This window comes from Uranotaenia lowii, chromosome 2, assembly GCF_029784155.1.
Source record: "Uranotaenia lowii strain MFRU-FL chromosome 2, ASM2978415v1, whole genome shotgun sequence".
Lineage (NCBI taxonomy): Eukaryota > Metazoa > Arthropoda > Insecta > Diptera > Culicidae > Uranotaenia > Uranotaenia lowii.
Genome location: NC_073692.1, coordinates 9,014,984 through 9,029,565, shown reverse-complemented (window position 1 = coordinate 9,029,565; position 14,582 = coordinate 9,014,984). Strand labels below are relative to the sequence as shown.

At 34.0% G+C, this 14,582-nt stretch overlaps 1 protein-coding gene across 1 annotated transcript in view; it reads right to left on the bottom strand.

Annotated features, from left to right (window-relative positions):
• Positions 1-14,582, bottom strand: part of LOC129741037 (uncharacterized) — a 50,991-nt gene that overhangs the window by 29,006 nt on the left and 7,403 nt on the right. Inside the window, exons 2-3 of the mRNA XM_055732738.1 lie at positions 8,176-8,438; positions 7,821-7,953 (exon numbers count right to left, since the gene is read on the bottom strand). Of these exons, the coding sequence (XP_055588713.1) occupies positions 7,821-7,953; positions 8,176-8,438 (396 nt within the window). The remainder of the gene's footprint in view (positions 1-7,820; positions 7,954-8,175; positions 8,439-14,582) is intronic.

Here is a 14,582-nt window from a genome sequence, read left to right as displayed (position 1 = left end):
TAACAATTTTAACGGAACACGACCATAAGCCAGAAAACGTTTGTCTGTTTCAAATCGCTCATTCTTGGTTGTAGCACCACGAAGTTTCATTAGTTGCCAAGTTGTGTCATCAATCAGATTGTATTTGGAGCCTGAATCAATAAGCATTACAATATCAACACCACCAACGAGACACGAAATCAAATCATCAGATCCACCGATATTGTATACAGAAGAATTTTCGTAGCCCGTATCTTCAACATGATTAACACTCCGAGGGAATTTCGGAGGACGTGATAAGTTTCGTTTATCAAAGTTGATTGTTCTACGCATTTTGAAATTTTCACGCTTTTTGGATTTACATAACGATTCGTAATGACCTACTTTATCGCAACGTTTACAGTTGTGGTAATATGCCGGACAACTTTGAACATTTTGATGACGATCATGTCCGCAACGCATACATCTAGGATTCTTCGGTCCTCTATCATTTCCGGGAAATTGATCATAGAGACGGTTCACTGTGGTGCCTTGAGTTTTTGGTTTCATCTGGGCGGACTGGTAACGTACTGATTGATATGCATTTAATATTTTGTGTAAGTTATCGACTGTAAGTTGTTCCTTTTCTAAAAGTTTATGACGCAAATCATCGGAAGCTGATTGTATAATTTTATCAATAATTGCAATGTGACGACTTTCTATCTCTGATTTCCCGAAATTGCACTTTTCAGCAGCTTGCTGAATCCGCAAAGCAAATTTCTCTATAGGCTCATCATGCTCTGGCACCATTTCCCAAAATTGATAGCGTTCAAAACTTTCATGATGCTTCGGGGAGAAAAAATCCGTCAGCCTCTTTTTAATAGCTAAGTATGGATCAACTTCCGCTACATTCGTTTCTTCGGGCAATCCGAAGTACGCGCTCTGCAATTCCAAACCACCCATAGCCAAAAGCTGTGTTTTTCGATTTGCTCCATCCATAATATGAGCAGCTTCCATGATTGTCTCAAACCATCGCACCCAAGAATTCCAAACATTTCTAATTTCAGATGAGGGTAGATGCTTGTACTTAAAATGAGGAAGATTATACGACGCTGGACTGAGAAAGGATTGATTTTGTTGAGAACTTGGTCCAGGTATGGGGGAATCGGAGAGTTTATCGTTTGCCATTGTAACGTTGTTTGCTGTTTTATTAAAGAATAAAGAAAATGAAACAATTTTTCTTTCAGTTCTCTTATTGTTTATTTCATGTCGAGTTTTTTTTTTATTATATGTATTTGAGAATAAAATTTTCGTAACAATTTATTTTTCACGAAACTTTATCGATCAATAAAATAATTGGTTTCAAAATTTGTTTATTATTATTATTTTATTTTTTTTTTTTTGTTTTTGGGCCACCCTAGCTGGTAAGCAGCCAGTTTTCATGTTCACTATTCAAATCATATTCGAAGGAGCTTTCAACCATGCAGCAGCTTTCGTGTTCACATACACCAATAAGCTCAGTTGGCCATAATCATTTATTCTGTTTCATGCTTCGTTTGAAACCAACTTTTCTTGGTATTGCATCATCCAAGAGCAGAACCCCTAAGCATTACAGTTGAAATTCTATTATTCGTTACTTTTTTTTCATTACATCATTCAAGAGCAGATCATCGTTTCTTTTCTTCCTCTTTTTTTTTCGCATCATCCAAGAGCAGATTATCGATAATTTTAAATTTCATTCACATCATCATCACAATTAGCTAGCTATTTTTGTTTTAATTCGCATCATCCAAGAGCGACTTTTGAATTAATCAAATCTGTTTTTTTTTTCACATCATCACAGAGCAAACATTTTAGTTGCTTTTTTTTTCATTTGCATTATCCAAAAGCAAATCATTTTACAATGACATAGTTTTAATCGTGTATTTATGTATTTCAATACTTTGTAATTTCACATCATTTAAGAGTTTTCCACTGTGTTCGTATCGTTTTTTTTTTTCCTCGCATCATCTAAGAGCGTCTCATTGAAACTGTATCGTTACTTGTATTGGTTTTTCATTTTGTCACTTATTCCGCATCATCGAAGTGCGTTCCACTGGCCGTACCGTTTTTGTAATTTCGCATCATCTAAGAGCGTTTAACTGTAGCCGTTTCGTTTTAATTGTATTGGTTCTTCCGTTGTGACACTTCACTCATACTGTGGTTGAAATGCTTTCCTTCCTGTTAGCATCATTGAAGAGCTTTTTTCCGTTAGGAGGAGAAATTGCGCAGTAAAATTTTTTTTTTCACCTCTTATAATTTTTCAATTTCAATGAAAACTTGTTAGCACACTTATAAATGACAAAATAAGAGCAGTGTCACCTGCCTAAGTTTTCAGTTAAAAACACTAATTGATCACGGAGGCGCATTTCTGAACTTTAATCGTTCTACTGGTTTCGCTTACCTTTTAATCCTCGTTGTTGTTCCAGGCTTTGATCCAATTTGCACAGATTTTCACCAATTTTCACAGATTTCTTTTCCGGTACACTTCCAATTGTGGAAAATTTTACTTTTTACTTTTACCGCACGCGTTTCTAGGTTTGAATACTCGTCGCCATGTGAGACTCAACTTAATGTGGCGCAACACGTCTACTCGTGGTGGCGGTCCCGAATACTCTGTTCGCATATGACGAGGCGAGACGAGAGCTTTCGCTACAGTTCATGCATGGTGGGAAATAGGTAAGAAGGGGCAAGGCTATCACAGTGAGTATTGAATAGACAACTTAATGTTTCTTCGTCGTTTGATGTATAATCACCACTAGGGGTTTTAAGGTATGAAACCTGATAATCTTTTGATTTGGCTAAGACTTTATTTAACCTACTTGCTTCGTGCAAGCTTGAAATGTTTGTGCAGTAGTTCTGCCAACTTGAGCGTTCGGCAGCTCTTGTTGCTTTCCGGTAAGCTCTGCGAGCCAACTTGAAGGCATCAAAATCTTCCGTGCGCCTTCGGTTCCAAGAGCGTCTGCAGTTTTTTTTTGTAATTTACTGAGATTTGAGTTCCACCATGGTGTACTGTTTTTGTTGAATTTCAACGTTCGTACGGGACACGCTTCTTCATAAGAATTTAAAATAATTTCGGTGGTTTTTGCAACCACTTCATCCAACTCAGAAGGAGTAGTAATTTCAGGTGTATATCCATGAAATTTAATAGCAATATGCTCCAAATAAAGGTCCCAATTAGTTGTTCTTGGGTTTCTGAATGTAATTGTTTTTAAAAACTCACCTGAGTGTTCAAAATAGATAAACCTGTGGTCAGAAATCGATTCTTCGTTAGGCACATGCCAATTTGAAATTTCCTGAGAAATTGTTCTAGAACAAAGTGTGATGTCAATCACCTCTTCTCTATCACACCTAACAAAAGTTGGTTTATTTCCTACATTTAGAATTTCTAAATCAGTGCTGCTTAAATATTCCATTAAATTTGAGCCTCTCAGATTGATATCTGAGCTACCCCATACAAAATGATGAGCATTGGCATCACAGCCTATTACAAGAGGTGTATTTTGTGATTCACAGAATGAAATGACATTTTTTAAATCATCCGTAGGGGATGATTGTTCATATGGTAAGTATGCTGAACAGTAGACGTATTTCCTATCAGGCAGCGAAACCTGAACGACGCAAATATCTCTTGTTGTTAGATTGGGTATAAGTGTTGCATTTAAAGAATTGTTTATCAATATACATGCACGAGGCATTATTCGGGCATTAGTCATTCCAATTACACTGAACACAGTAAAGTTTGGTTTGAGCAAATTCCCTAAGTAAAAAGTTCCATTTCGGAAATAGGGTTCTTGCACCAAGGCGATTGATGCAGTTCCATTAAGGATTAAACGACATAAGTTAAGTGTAGCGGTTCTTTTGTGCTGCAGATTTATCTGTGCAACCTTAATAGAAAGCATTTCTATCAAAGAATTCGACACATATTTCCATCACACACAAGAACCCCTGCACCTTCATATCGACGCATGAAGCGGGGTATCCCATACAGGATGAAAATTAAAAAATCGTGTGTATAATCTGAATCCCACGAGTCTTTATCAACGTTGCAGTTGGCGGATCGTTATTGGCTCATCCGGTACAACTGTGTTCGATATTTACTCTTGGGCTCGAACTCACGGACATTGGATCAAAAGACAACAGACTTGCCAACTGAGCTATATCACAAGCCCACTTTTTGGTAAAAGATAAACTTTAATTTCCTGTTAGCTGCAGCTCAACTTTGGTGTTCGATTAATCAAAAAATATTCACACGTTTTAGGAATAAATAATTTGATTTAAGTTATTGTTGCTTTAAACAATAACAAAGAATAACTTTGCATTTACGGTTAATGATAAATTAAATCTTGATTTCTAAGCTGATACTTCATAAACCAGTTAAAGGAAAAATTGTAAAATTAGGCTTCAAAAATGCTATTTTGCAAGTTGGTCCATTGGGCTTGCTTCTACGGCGGATGCAATTTTAAAATTCACTTCTGGACCTATGTAAATCCGTGTGCCAGGTCACAAGACTCAATGATCGCTTGAGCACGATTTTTTTAAATGTTTTATTCAAAAACATACATAATATTAGCGCAGTAAACTGAAGAGCCGCAGTTTTACATCAAAAGAGCCGCCAGGTTGCCGACCTATGCCCTAGACCATGGTTGGCCAAACCATGGCCCACAGCTGTCCTTTTGTGGCCCGCGTACTAACTACATTCAAAAGAAATGAAATTTTTTCTAACTTCCAATTTTTTTAAAAATATTTTAAACAATTTTCAACTTTACAATCGCATATTACATAATAAATGATATTAAACTTAGTCTACACCATTCTGGGAGAGCAAAGAGCTTGAAAGGCCTCAGGGAAATAGTAAGAGAATTTATTCACAACCTAGGAAATAACTTAAATATCTTAATACAATAAATGATGATGCGAAATTCGTAAGTATCTTATGAATATTTTGAGCAAAAACTACATCGGATTTCAAGATATATTTGTGTAAGAATTAAACGTACATACAAGATTTTAACAAAACACAATTCCTTTCGAAAACAATACCATTAACTTCAATCAAATATAAATCGTTATTAAAATTATACTAATACAAAAATCTCAACTAGAGATGTACCGAATAGTGGTATTCGGCTAACGGCCGAATACCGAATATTGACCTTTTCAACTATTCGGCCAAACGAATATTCGGTCGAATATGCTGTAGGGTTTTTAATGAAAATACAAAAGCGATTATTTCATTTTCCTTCTATTTTTTCCATCTTAATGCTTTTCATGTTTTTGAGTCGATTGATTTCAACCAGATGATGTATTACAAAATCTTTTTCAAGTAGGGGTCACTCTGATTTAAAAAAAAATCACCGATAACTGAAACGACATCAGATGATCAAAAAGATAGGTTCCTCTGAAATCTGGCAAAAACACGTCGAAACTGGTGCCAAGCAATATGAAATTGCTTGTATCATTGATTTGATGATTTTTAGCAGTCTGTTCTTTAACCTTGGGAAATCAGGACAATTTTAGGAAAAAAATTAAAAAACGGCAAATTTGAACAATATCAAGTCTAAAACATACAATAGAAAAATGAAAGAAATAACATGAAATTTAATATTTTCATTGAATAGCAGGAGCAGTATTACAATCGTATCGTATGGATTAAACAACAATTAATGTTCATTTTGAAATTGTTGGAAAAACGTTTATGAACATAAAATCTTGAAATTTTCAAAGACAAATCAGAATCCTGTATTTGATTTAGAAAATTATTTGAATAAAGCCGGGCAAAACCCGGGAAGATTAGAACAATATCTAAGCATCCTGGCCAGATTTGACTTACCTTGAAATCTTAATTAGATTTATGGGCAATCCTGGATATTTAAAAAAAAAGCTTGAATAAACTATAATCAAAGTATAAAGCATTATTCATCAGCATTATCCTGTACTATCTACTGTGAAGGATACACGGATACACTTAAGATGCTTAACTGAAACCATAAGTTTCTGATGATTGTGTAGCTTTTTCAACATTACTTTTGGCTATTCTATAAATTATCCAAATTCATTTGACAATTATGTTATTGTATAGATTTATAAAATAAATATTCGGCTTATTCGGCCTATTCGGCCGAATACTTAGCTCAACTATTCGGTGGGCCGAATATTCGGCTTAACGGTTTTTTGGCGGTAGTCGGCGCCGAATATTCGGCCAACCGAATATTCGGTACATCTCTAATCTCAACTATTTGTAACTCGAAAGCTACTTTCAAAACTTCGTTTGTCAACCATAATTATTCGGCTTGTGCAAATTGATTAAAAAAATATCGAAATCTGCACTTCATTTATACTAAACTTCAACAGAAAAAGGTAAAACTTTGAAAATGAACATTACCGAAGTCATAATAGTTTCATTAACCATTTCCTGAAAGCTTTCCCCAGTGAAATCTAAAGGAAATTAAAAAAAAATCCATAAAATCTGTAAAAAAAACAGAGAATCAAGAAAGCGAACTGTAATTTTGACAATGTTTGCTTAAAAAATTGTGAAATTATGATTTTTTCTGTGATTTTAACAACCTTGCTACAGTACACTCAAATCAATGATCTTATTTATGTGGAGCATCAAATAAGAAAGCAGTTTTTTACCGTTTTAAGAAAAAAAGCAGGAATTCGAGGACAAAATTTGAATTGAGAAAATAATTTAAAAAAAAATTGCACTGGAAAAAAGATTTTAAGTCTTTGAATTTCAATAACGATTCAACGTTCAACGTTGCAAAGACGGTGATTTCCTAAAAATATATTTTCCTCACTTTAGGCTCCTTGAATGTTTTCATTTGAAGTGATGAGGAATTGTAATAACAGTTCGTACTGAAAAGAGATTTTTTCTAGAAAACGGCTCAAATCTTTTAACAAACTGTGCAATGAATTGAAATTTAAATCGATTAAAATTTAAATTATTCAAAAATGATTAAGATTTGGTGATGTAACTATCAAACTCACATTATATTAAAAAAAGGGTGATAATTCCCTTTTCCTTTAAACTTATGAGTTTATTTTATTTTCTTTTTTTTTTTGCTTTGTTTTTGTCAAAAATTTGTCGTTTCAACCAATATTATTTTGAGAGCGGCCCGCCGAAAAGATTTCAACTTTAAATTGGCCCGTTGCTTCAAAAGGTTGCTCACCCCTGCCCTAGACTTTTTTATATGGATATATGTTCAAGTGATGTTTTCACCCAAGGGTCAATTCTTGCTCCTGATTTAGAACTCGCCTGTAGAGAGTGGTTGAGAACGAAAGTAGACACATCGAGTAATTATTTCTTAATAAGGATGTTTATCTAAATATATGCCTGAATGCATCATCATGTTTTTCATCAAGAAAACTGTTATTGAATTGTTGACAGATTTTCACATTTTGTATGGTTCATACTGTAGATAAAACGCACCGAATGACATTGTGCTCTCGGCTCGGTAGGAACAGGTCCTTCAAAAGGCTCTTTATTAATATTGGTAGGAAGGTCCCTATTATATTCACGGAACCTGGTGGTCTTTCATCTCTGTTTAATGTAATTACTTTTTGACCCGTTCAATCCCGACGCCAGCAACAGGATTTGCCACTGTGTCGCCGCTTTTGATACCAATTAAAACCACTCTTTCACTAAAATGTGTATAAATATAACCAGCTAGCTAGCTAGTATTATGGTAGAAAGCTGGTGGCTCCAGCAATCGGGTTTCGGGATTGACTTGACAGATTCAGCGTCGCGGCACCATGGTGATGATGCCGCCGCGCTACATGTAGTTAGTCTCGGTTCTGTAGTCTATACTAGCATGGCCTACCTTGTCGATCTGCCCGGGAGCCGTTCGGGTTGAGCGTCTCTTTGGACTCGAGCGCCGGGGGTTTGATGGGTTTGTCGCCCTCGACGCTTTCCTCGTTGCTCTTCCAGTACACGTGAGCGATTGTGGCGACGCACTGTAAATGGGAAACGGATTTACACACAACATGGATTAGAAAAGGGACTGCATTAGCGAATGAAACTCAAACATTACGTTTTAATTAAAGCACTCATCTGTTGGGTGTTTGATATTTGGAAATTTCTAAGATGTTTGGATTGCAAGATGGGAGACAAACCGTTTCCCAAAACCTGTCACTGCAGAGCATGTCGTGGGAAAAGTTGTCAAAACGGATACTCACTTTCAGCTTCATATCACCGTGCCTGAAATGTTTCATCCGGACTCGGAACTGTAGCCCAAGAATGGTCGTCTCGAGGCCCTCCCTCCCGGTTATCACAGTGTCGTATCGGCGCAGGAAGGCCGGATCGGCCACCTCGCCGTTGATGAACCACGTCAGTCCGGCCGCCGGTTTGGACCGACCGGATGTGCAGTTTACCCGAACCATATCGTTGATTTGGTAGCGCGGCTTTCCACCGGTGATTTTTGGATCGGTATCCGGTAGGGCTGCATTGAAGAGTGAAAAATGTAAGTCAGTAGGAAAGGAGAAGAAAATAGGGATATGAAACATGCATCGCATCACAACAAGTGCATTCGAGATGTGCATCCCTGTAGTGAGAAATTCCAATGCCAATCACAACTTCAGCGTTTGAATGTGAAATAGGGAGGGCCCAGTTCCAATTCAACCCAAAAATTCACTATTGGTAGTTTGAAGCCTTGTATCTTTTCAAGGCGCAGCAAACAAAATTTTATGTATTCTACTTAATTCATGAGATTTTTAATAACACTAGTTTACAAAATTAAAAAAAAAACCGTGAACTTCATCGACTGACCCAAATTTTTAATGTAAAATCAGCCTCTGAATCCGAAAATGAAATTTAAAAAAATCTCAGTAGAACAGTTTTTGAGTTTGAGTTTTTTTTTTGAATCTAAGCAATGAATATTTTAGGATTTGCAGTGACGGGATGGCCAAGTATTTATTCAAATTAATTGTTTTTGTATAAAGCAGGTTGATTTGAAATAATCTCTCTGTTGTGGTATGAGCCTACTTGGTTGAATGATTCAACTGAATCAAAGCAATCGAAAGATTCCTTTTAATTCAACCACGGTAAATGAAAAGTTCATATACCAGTATTTCGATAGCAACTTACTACCTTCTTCAGTGAATGTTTTCGATTGATTACATTCACTGAAGAAGGTAGTAAGTTGCTATCGAAATACTGGTATATGAACTTTTCATTTACCGTGGTTGAATTAAAAGGAATCTTTCGATTGCTTTGATTCAGTGAAATAATCTGCCGTATGGATATCGCTTTATTGAAGCAAATTTTATATTTTCAGAAAAAAAGCTCCTTGAAATTTCACGATGGACTTCACATATACGAAAATATACGCGAAAAAAATCACAGCAGCTCCATGTAATCTTGCTTCTGGATGTTGTAAGCTATGCAACACAAATTAACTAAGGGCAACTGGATATACGTATTAGAATTGATCGATCTTATAGAAAAGATTGGTACCAAAGATCGATCCAGATGAATGGTTCCAGGATCGATCCACCTAAAAGATCGATCCAATGATCGCTGCAAGCTCAATCTTTTGAATTTTGTTTTTATAAGGGGCTGCGTACAGATAAGTATTGTAACTTGGATGATAAATTCTTTTCAACTATTTCAAGGAAGTTCACTCGATGAAATGCTTATTTTGAAAAGGTTACAGATTTTTATTTACGGTGGTATTTTTAGATACTATCAGTTCACCCACAGGATTGGCACAAAGATTACGTATTCAGCTAGCATCTGGAAGGGTAAGGTTCAATTTCTTTCTTCAAGAACTTAATTCTTGACCTTAGTAAATTGCTGTGGATGCTTAATTAAAGGCTGAGTAAGCTTTCAACTGTTATTTCAATGGAACTTTCGATTACTTGAGCATTTGATAAAAACTGACGTTTCCTTCAAGAGAAGATTGCAGATTGTCTGTAGTTTCTCTGAAAATTTCATGAATTTCCATCCATGCATTCAAAAGTTTTTTTTTACAAAACAAAGTGTTGCATTTTTTCGAATACACTCCTTAGACTATTATAAAGTAAGTATTCCAGAATTATTTTTGCACGCAGGTAGTTGATCCGAAAACCTATCAAAGACCGGGCAATTGATTTAAAATTTTGATTTTTAGATTTAAAATGCCTGAACATTATACAAAAATGGAAGGGAACAGTGAAGAAAAAATATTCGAAATAAATTCTTTTTCGAAAGATATGCAATGTTCAATTAATGTTTAAAGGCATCCGTTTTTGTTTTTGTTTTTTTGATGAATCAAACTTTTACAAAACCGGAATTTAAAGAGATTTTTGTTAAATAGATCGAAAAATGTGAATAAAACCGATAAAAATCCAGGCTTTTTTTATATCTTGACATTCGGGCTGGACCGGATTTGTTTCGAAAATTTAATTGAAAAACCGGGCAATCTGGATTTCTGATTCTGGAATGCTTAATGTAGTCTCGTTTCTATTGGAAACATTGTCGCACCAATAATAAAAAGCATTCTTTCGGATGGTGTCAGGTATCAAAATTATGCTCGAAACTGATTCTGAAAATCTTCGGAATATATATAAAAAAACACTTCAAGAGATCGAAAGATCGAATCCAAAATGAACCGATTTAATCTACTTTCCAAGGCCAGAGAATCGGTACAAAAATCGGAAATCTGAGTTCAAAAAATCGATCTTATAAAGATCGATCCAAGATCGACCAATAAGTATGCTTCAAAAATGATCAACAAAGCTTCTGAGACACCTGGTTTACTGAATTGCAGAATTTTTTGGAAGCACATACATTAAAAAATTATCATAAACATTCGGCAGAAAAAATATGGTCATATTTGTTTATGCAAATTTCAGTAAAAATCAGTACAATAAAGTTGTTAGAAAATAAGGAGATTTTTATTTGAATAATTTAATAATATTTATTTTATTCAAGGTTGAAGAGAATATTTGAAGTATCAATCGGATCCGATTATTATACCAACTTTTTTTTTTATCAGATAGCTTACAAACCACTGCTCGGTGTTTGCATTGACTAGAACTTATCTATCAAAGTTAAAATAATATTAAGGACAAATTCCAAGATATTTATCTGACTGAGTATAAATATCCAAAAACACTTTTGGCCAACTTTTTGTTCTACATACTCACGAAACGCCCTAAAAACCCAGATTAAATCTCCGTTGGTGTTATTTTTACACTTCTTGATTAGTTCGCTTTACCTCTCTTCTTTCTCAACTGATTTGTTCAAAATTCCTTGTAAGTTATAAGTAAGTTGATAAGTAAGTTCCTATAAATAAGTTGAAGTTAGAAGGTTTTTGTTGCATTTTTTAAATTATTCTTTTGTTTTTTGGAAGAAAAAAAATGTAATATAGCGGTATAAGAACTTTTCAAACAATCGATGGACAACATTGTTGCAGTTGCCACAGTAATATTTAAAACAATAATATAAAAAACACAAGTAATATAAATATAAGTAATATAAAAAACAAATACACACTAAAGACTTGTAATGATAAAACATATCTATAAAATGATGTAGGGCTAGGTGGGGTAATTATGAACAAAATTTCTTCATTTGGCACACTCACAGCCACCAAATGTTTATTTCTTATCATAAATTCTTAAAACCTGCCAATGTTGAATGTTTCCGTGCTCTTCATCATTCTGTAGAGCAACTTTTTTTTCTTGGTCTCAACCCACGTCCTTGAGACGTCTGTTCATAATTACCCCGTCTGTTCATATTTACCCCCTTGTCTAGGGGGTAATTATGAACACGGATTACGGACTTGGTATAAAATTTTTGAAAAGTAACAGTATTTATACGTTACATTTACCCATAGTAAGCAGTGTATGGTGATTTTTTACTAAAAAAATTATGTTCATAATTACCCCAAACTCTGTTCATAATTACCCCGAACGCTGTTCATATTTACCCCGAGACTTGTCCAATATGATTTATCTGGTGTCAGAAAATCTCAATTCAACACCAAATAATAAAAATAATTAGCAGTAATATGAAAATGGGTTGTTTTATAAAAACTCAATACAATTCATGTATAAAACTTATAAAATAAACAAATGTAATCAAAATTGAAAGGTAAAATAACGCAAAAAATAGCTATTTAGTGTTCTTTTGTATTGATTTTTTCTATATTTTGTTTCTGTAGTTAAATTTTTTGTTGCATCTTTTACATTTTGGTTGGTTTCTTTTTCTTTCGTATCTTTATGTCGTTGTAGATCATTTTTATTTGATAAGACCTCTCCATACGTGTGAAATTTTAGGCGAGTTAGGCTACTCGATAGTTTTTATATCCGTTTTAAATGTCCTGCGCAGCAAACATCAAGTTTTCACCCAAATGTCGTAGGTTAGGCTTTTCATGTACGTGCGAGATATCATGAAATTAAAGCCTATACATATACAGAAAATTCTTAATTTTTTTTTAAAGATGGTTGTTTCACAAAAACACCCATTAAAATCTTCTTGGATCAGTGAACAGTCATATTTTGCAAAGCTTGTCAATTCTGTATGATCGACTGTTTTGAAAAATATTTACACTAATTAATTTTTTATCACCTGTACGAAATTTCACATTAGTAGCTCTATTTTTTCAAAAAAAAATATTACTGCAGAAGTTTTCATCACTAAACTGAAAGAGAAAATCTTCAACCAATTGATTTTTATTTTGTACTAAATTTAAAAAAATGTATTTAAACAAATAAAGATTGAAAAAAGTAACTAAGTATAAAAATAAGGCTGCAAGAAAATAGATTTTGGATCTTTGTTATCCGAATGTAACTCATAAACTATTATTCTTTGCTGTAATTCTAATGCTTTCAATAGTAGCACGTTGTCCAAACATACAAGAAAATTTATCTTTTTATTTATTTATTTTTTCATATATTTCACTGTTTACCATAGAAATTTAAGGTTTATAATAATGTTAAATTTCACGCGGTAATGAATAAAAACTCGAGAAGCACACCTTTCGTTAAAAAATGGCGAATTTTATTTTTAGTAAAATTAAAAATTTTTTCAAGTCTAGTTTATTACCTTGTTATTTATCAATACAAAAAAAAACTGGTTTTGGAAGGACGTAAAATCTTTATTCGGTGTTAGAAAACTATTATTTCAAAGTAGTCGAAGATTCCTTTGAATTCAGCTACAGTATTTGAAAGACCCAAATACTAGTATTTCACTAGCTACTTGCTAGCATCCTCAGTGGGTTATCGACTGAGGATGCTAGCAAGTAGCTAGTGAAATACTAGTATTTGGGTCTTTCAAATACTGTAGCTGAATTCAAAGGAATCTTCGACTACTTTGAAATAATAGTTTCATTCAGCTAAGAGGTTCTTCAAACCTTTGATTATTAGTTAGAAAACTATTTCTGGGATACAGATTTTCGGTTTCGGTATTACCGGTAAAACTATCCCTATGCACCACTCACTAAACTTGAGATAACATTTGACTGCATTTTTTTCTATCAATAAAAAGCAAGTTCTTATCACAATTTTTTTAATACAAAATAAGACTCGTTTAAATGCTGATTTAACTTTTTTCAAAATTTCTGTTTAATAAACTTTTTTCACTCTTGAAGTTTTATTAGGTTTTGATAAAATTGTGTTCAAAACTTTTTTTCAAAGACTGGAAAGAACTGACGTAGCTTTTTTTTCTAAATCCGAATCTTATTTTTGGAAGAAAAAAAAATCAATTTCTCAAAAATTCATAACTTAATACATTTCGGACTTAACTTAATTATGAAATTTATAAAAATTGGACCAGTAAGTTCCTGGAATATAGAATGCCGAGTGTTGATGTTTCCTGGCTAAGATTTCTTCATGGTCCTGTGTTAAGATCATACAGAAGGGGAGGGGGGGGGGATTTCTTACAAAGGGAGGAGGGGGAAGGAGGTCTGGAAATGCTTGGGTATGTAAATGGATGGCCCCCTAAGTAGATGAATAAAACATTTGACCATCAAAAAGCCAAAGAAATGTCAGGAAATGTGTGTTCATAATTACCCCATAGGACGAAAACTATGGGGTAAATATGAACAGTCATCTGAGATTCTGTGCGAATAAAATTTTTCAAAATTCCTTCAAAATCCAGACAAAGCATCAATAACCGGATGTAAAACAGTTGATAACAACATTCTAGCCGGATTTCCTGTGATCAGATATTCAAAACATTGAACACTGTCCAAAACGATTTCCGTTCCACGGGGTAATGGTTTTTTAAAACATCTGAAATGATATCATTAGGATTTGAAAACAGATCGGAAACAGCTGAAAGCTATCAATCGGATGTTAAACTACCACTTTAGGAACTTTTTGTGTTCATTCATCCCCCACACCAGCGCGTATGGCACTTGTTCGGAATTACCCCGTGTTCATAATTACCCCACTTGACCCTACAATGACAAAAATTACAAATAGGATAAAATAACAAACATTCTAAACATAACAAAAAAAAGTTCAAAATGTGAATAAAATATGATAAAAAAATATCTAAAAATTGCTCAATTTTTAAAGAGTAATGAAAAATGGTGGTAATAATAATAAGAATGCTTTATTTGTAGTAAAAAGTACTCAAAAAGATGATGAAACAGTTC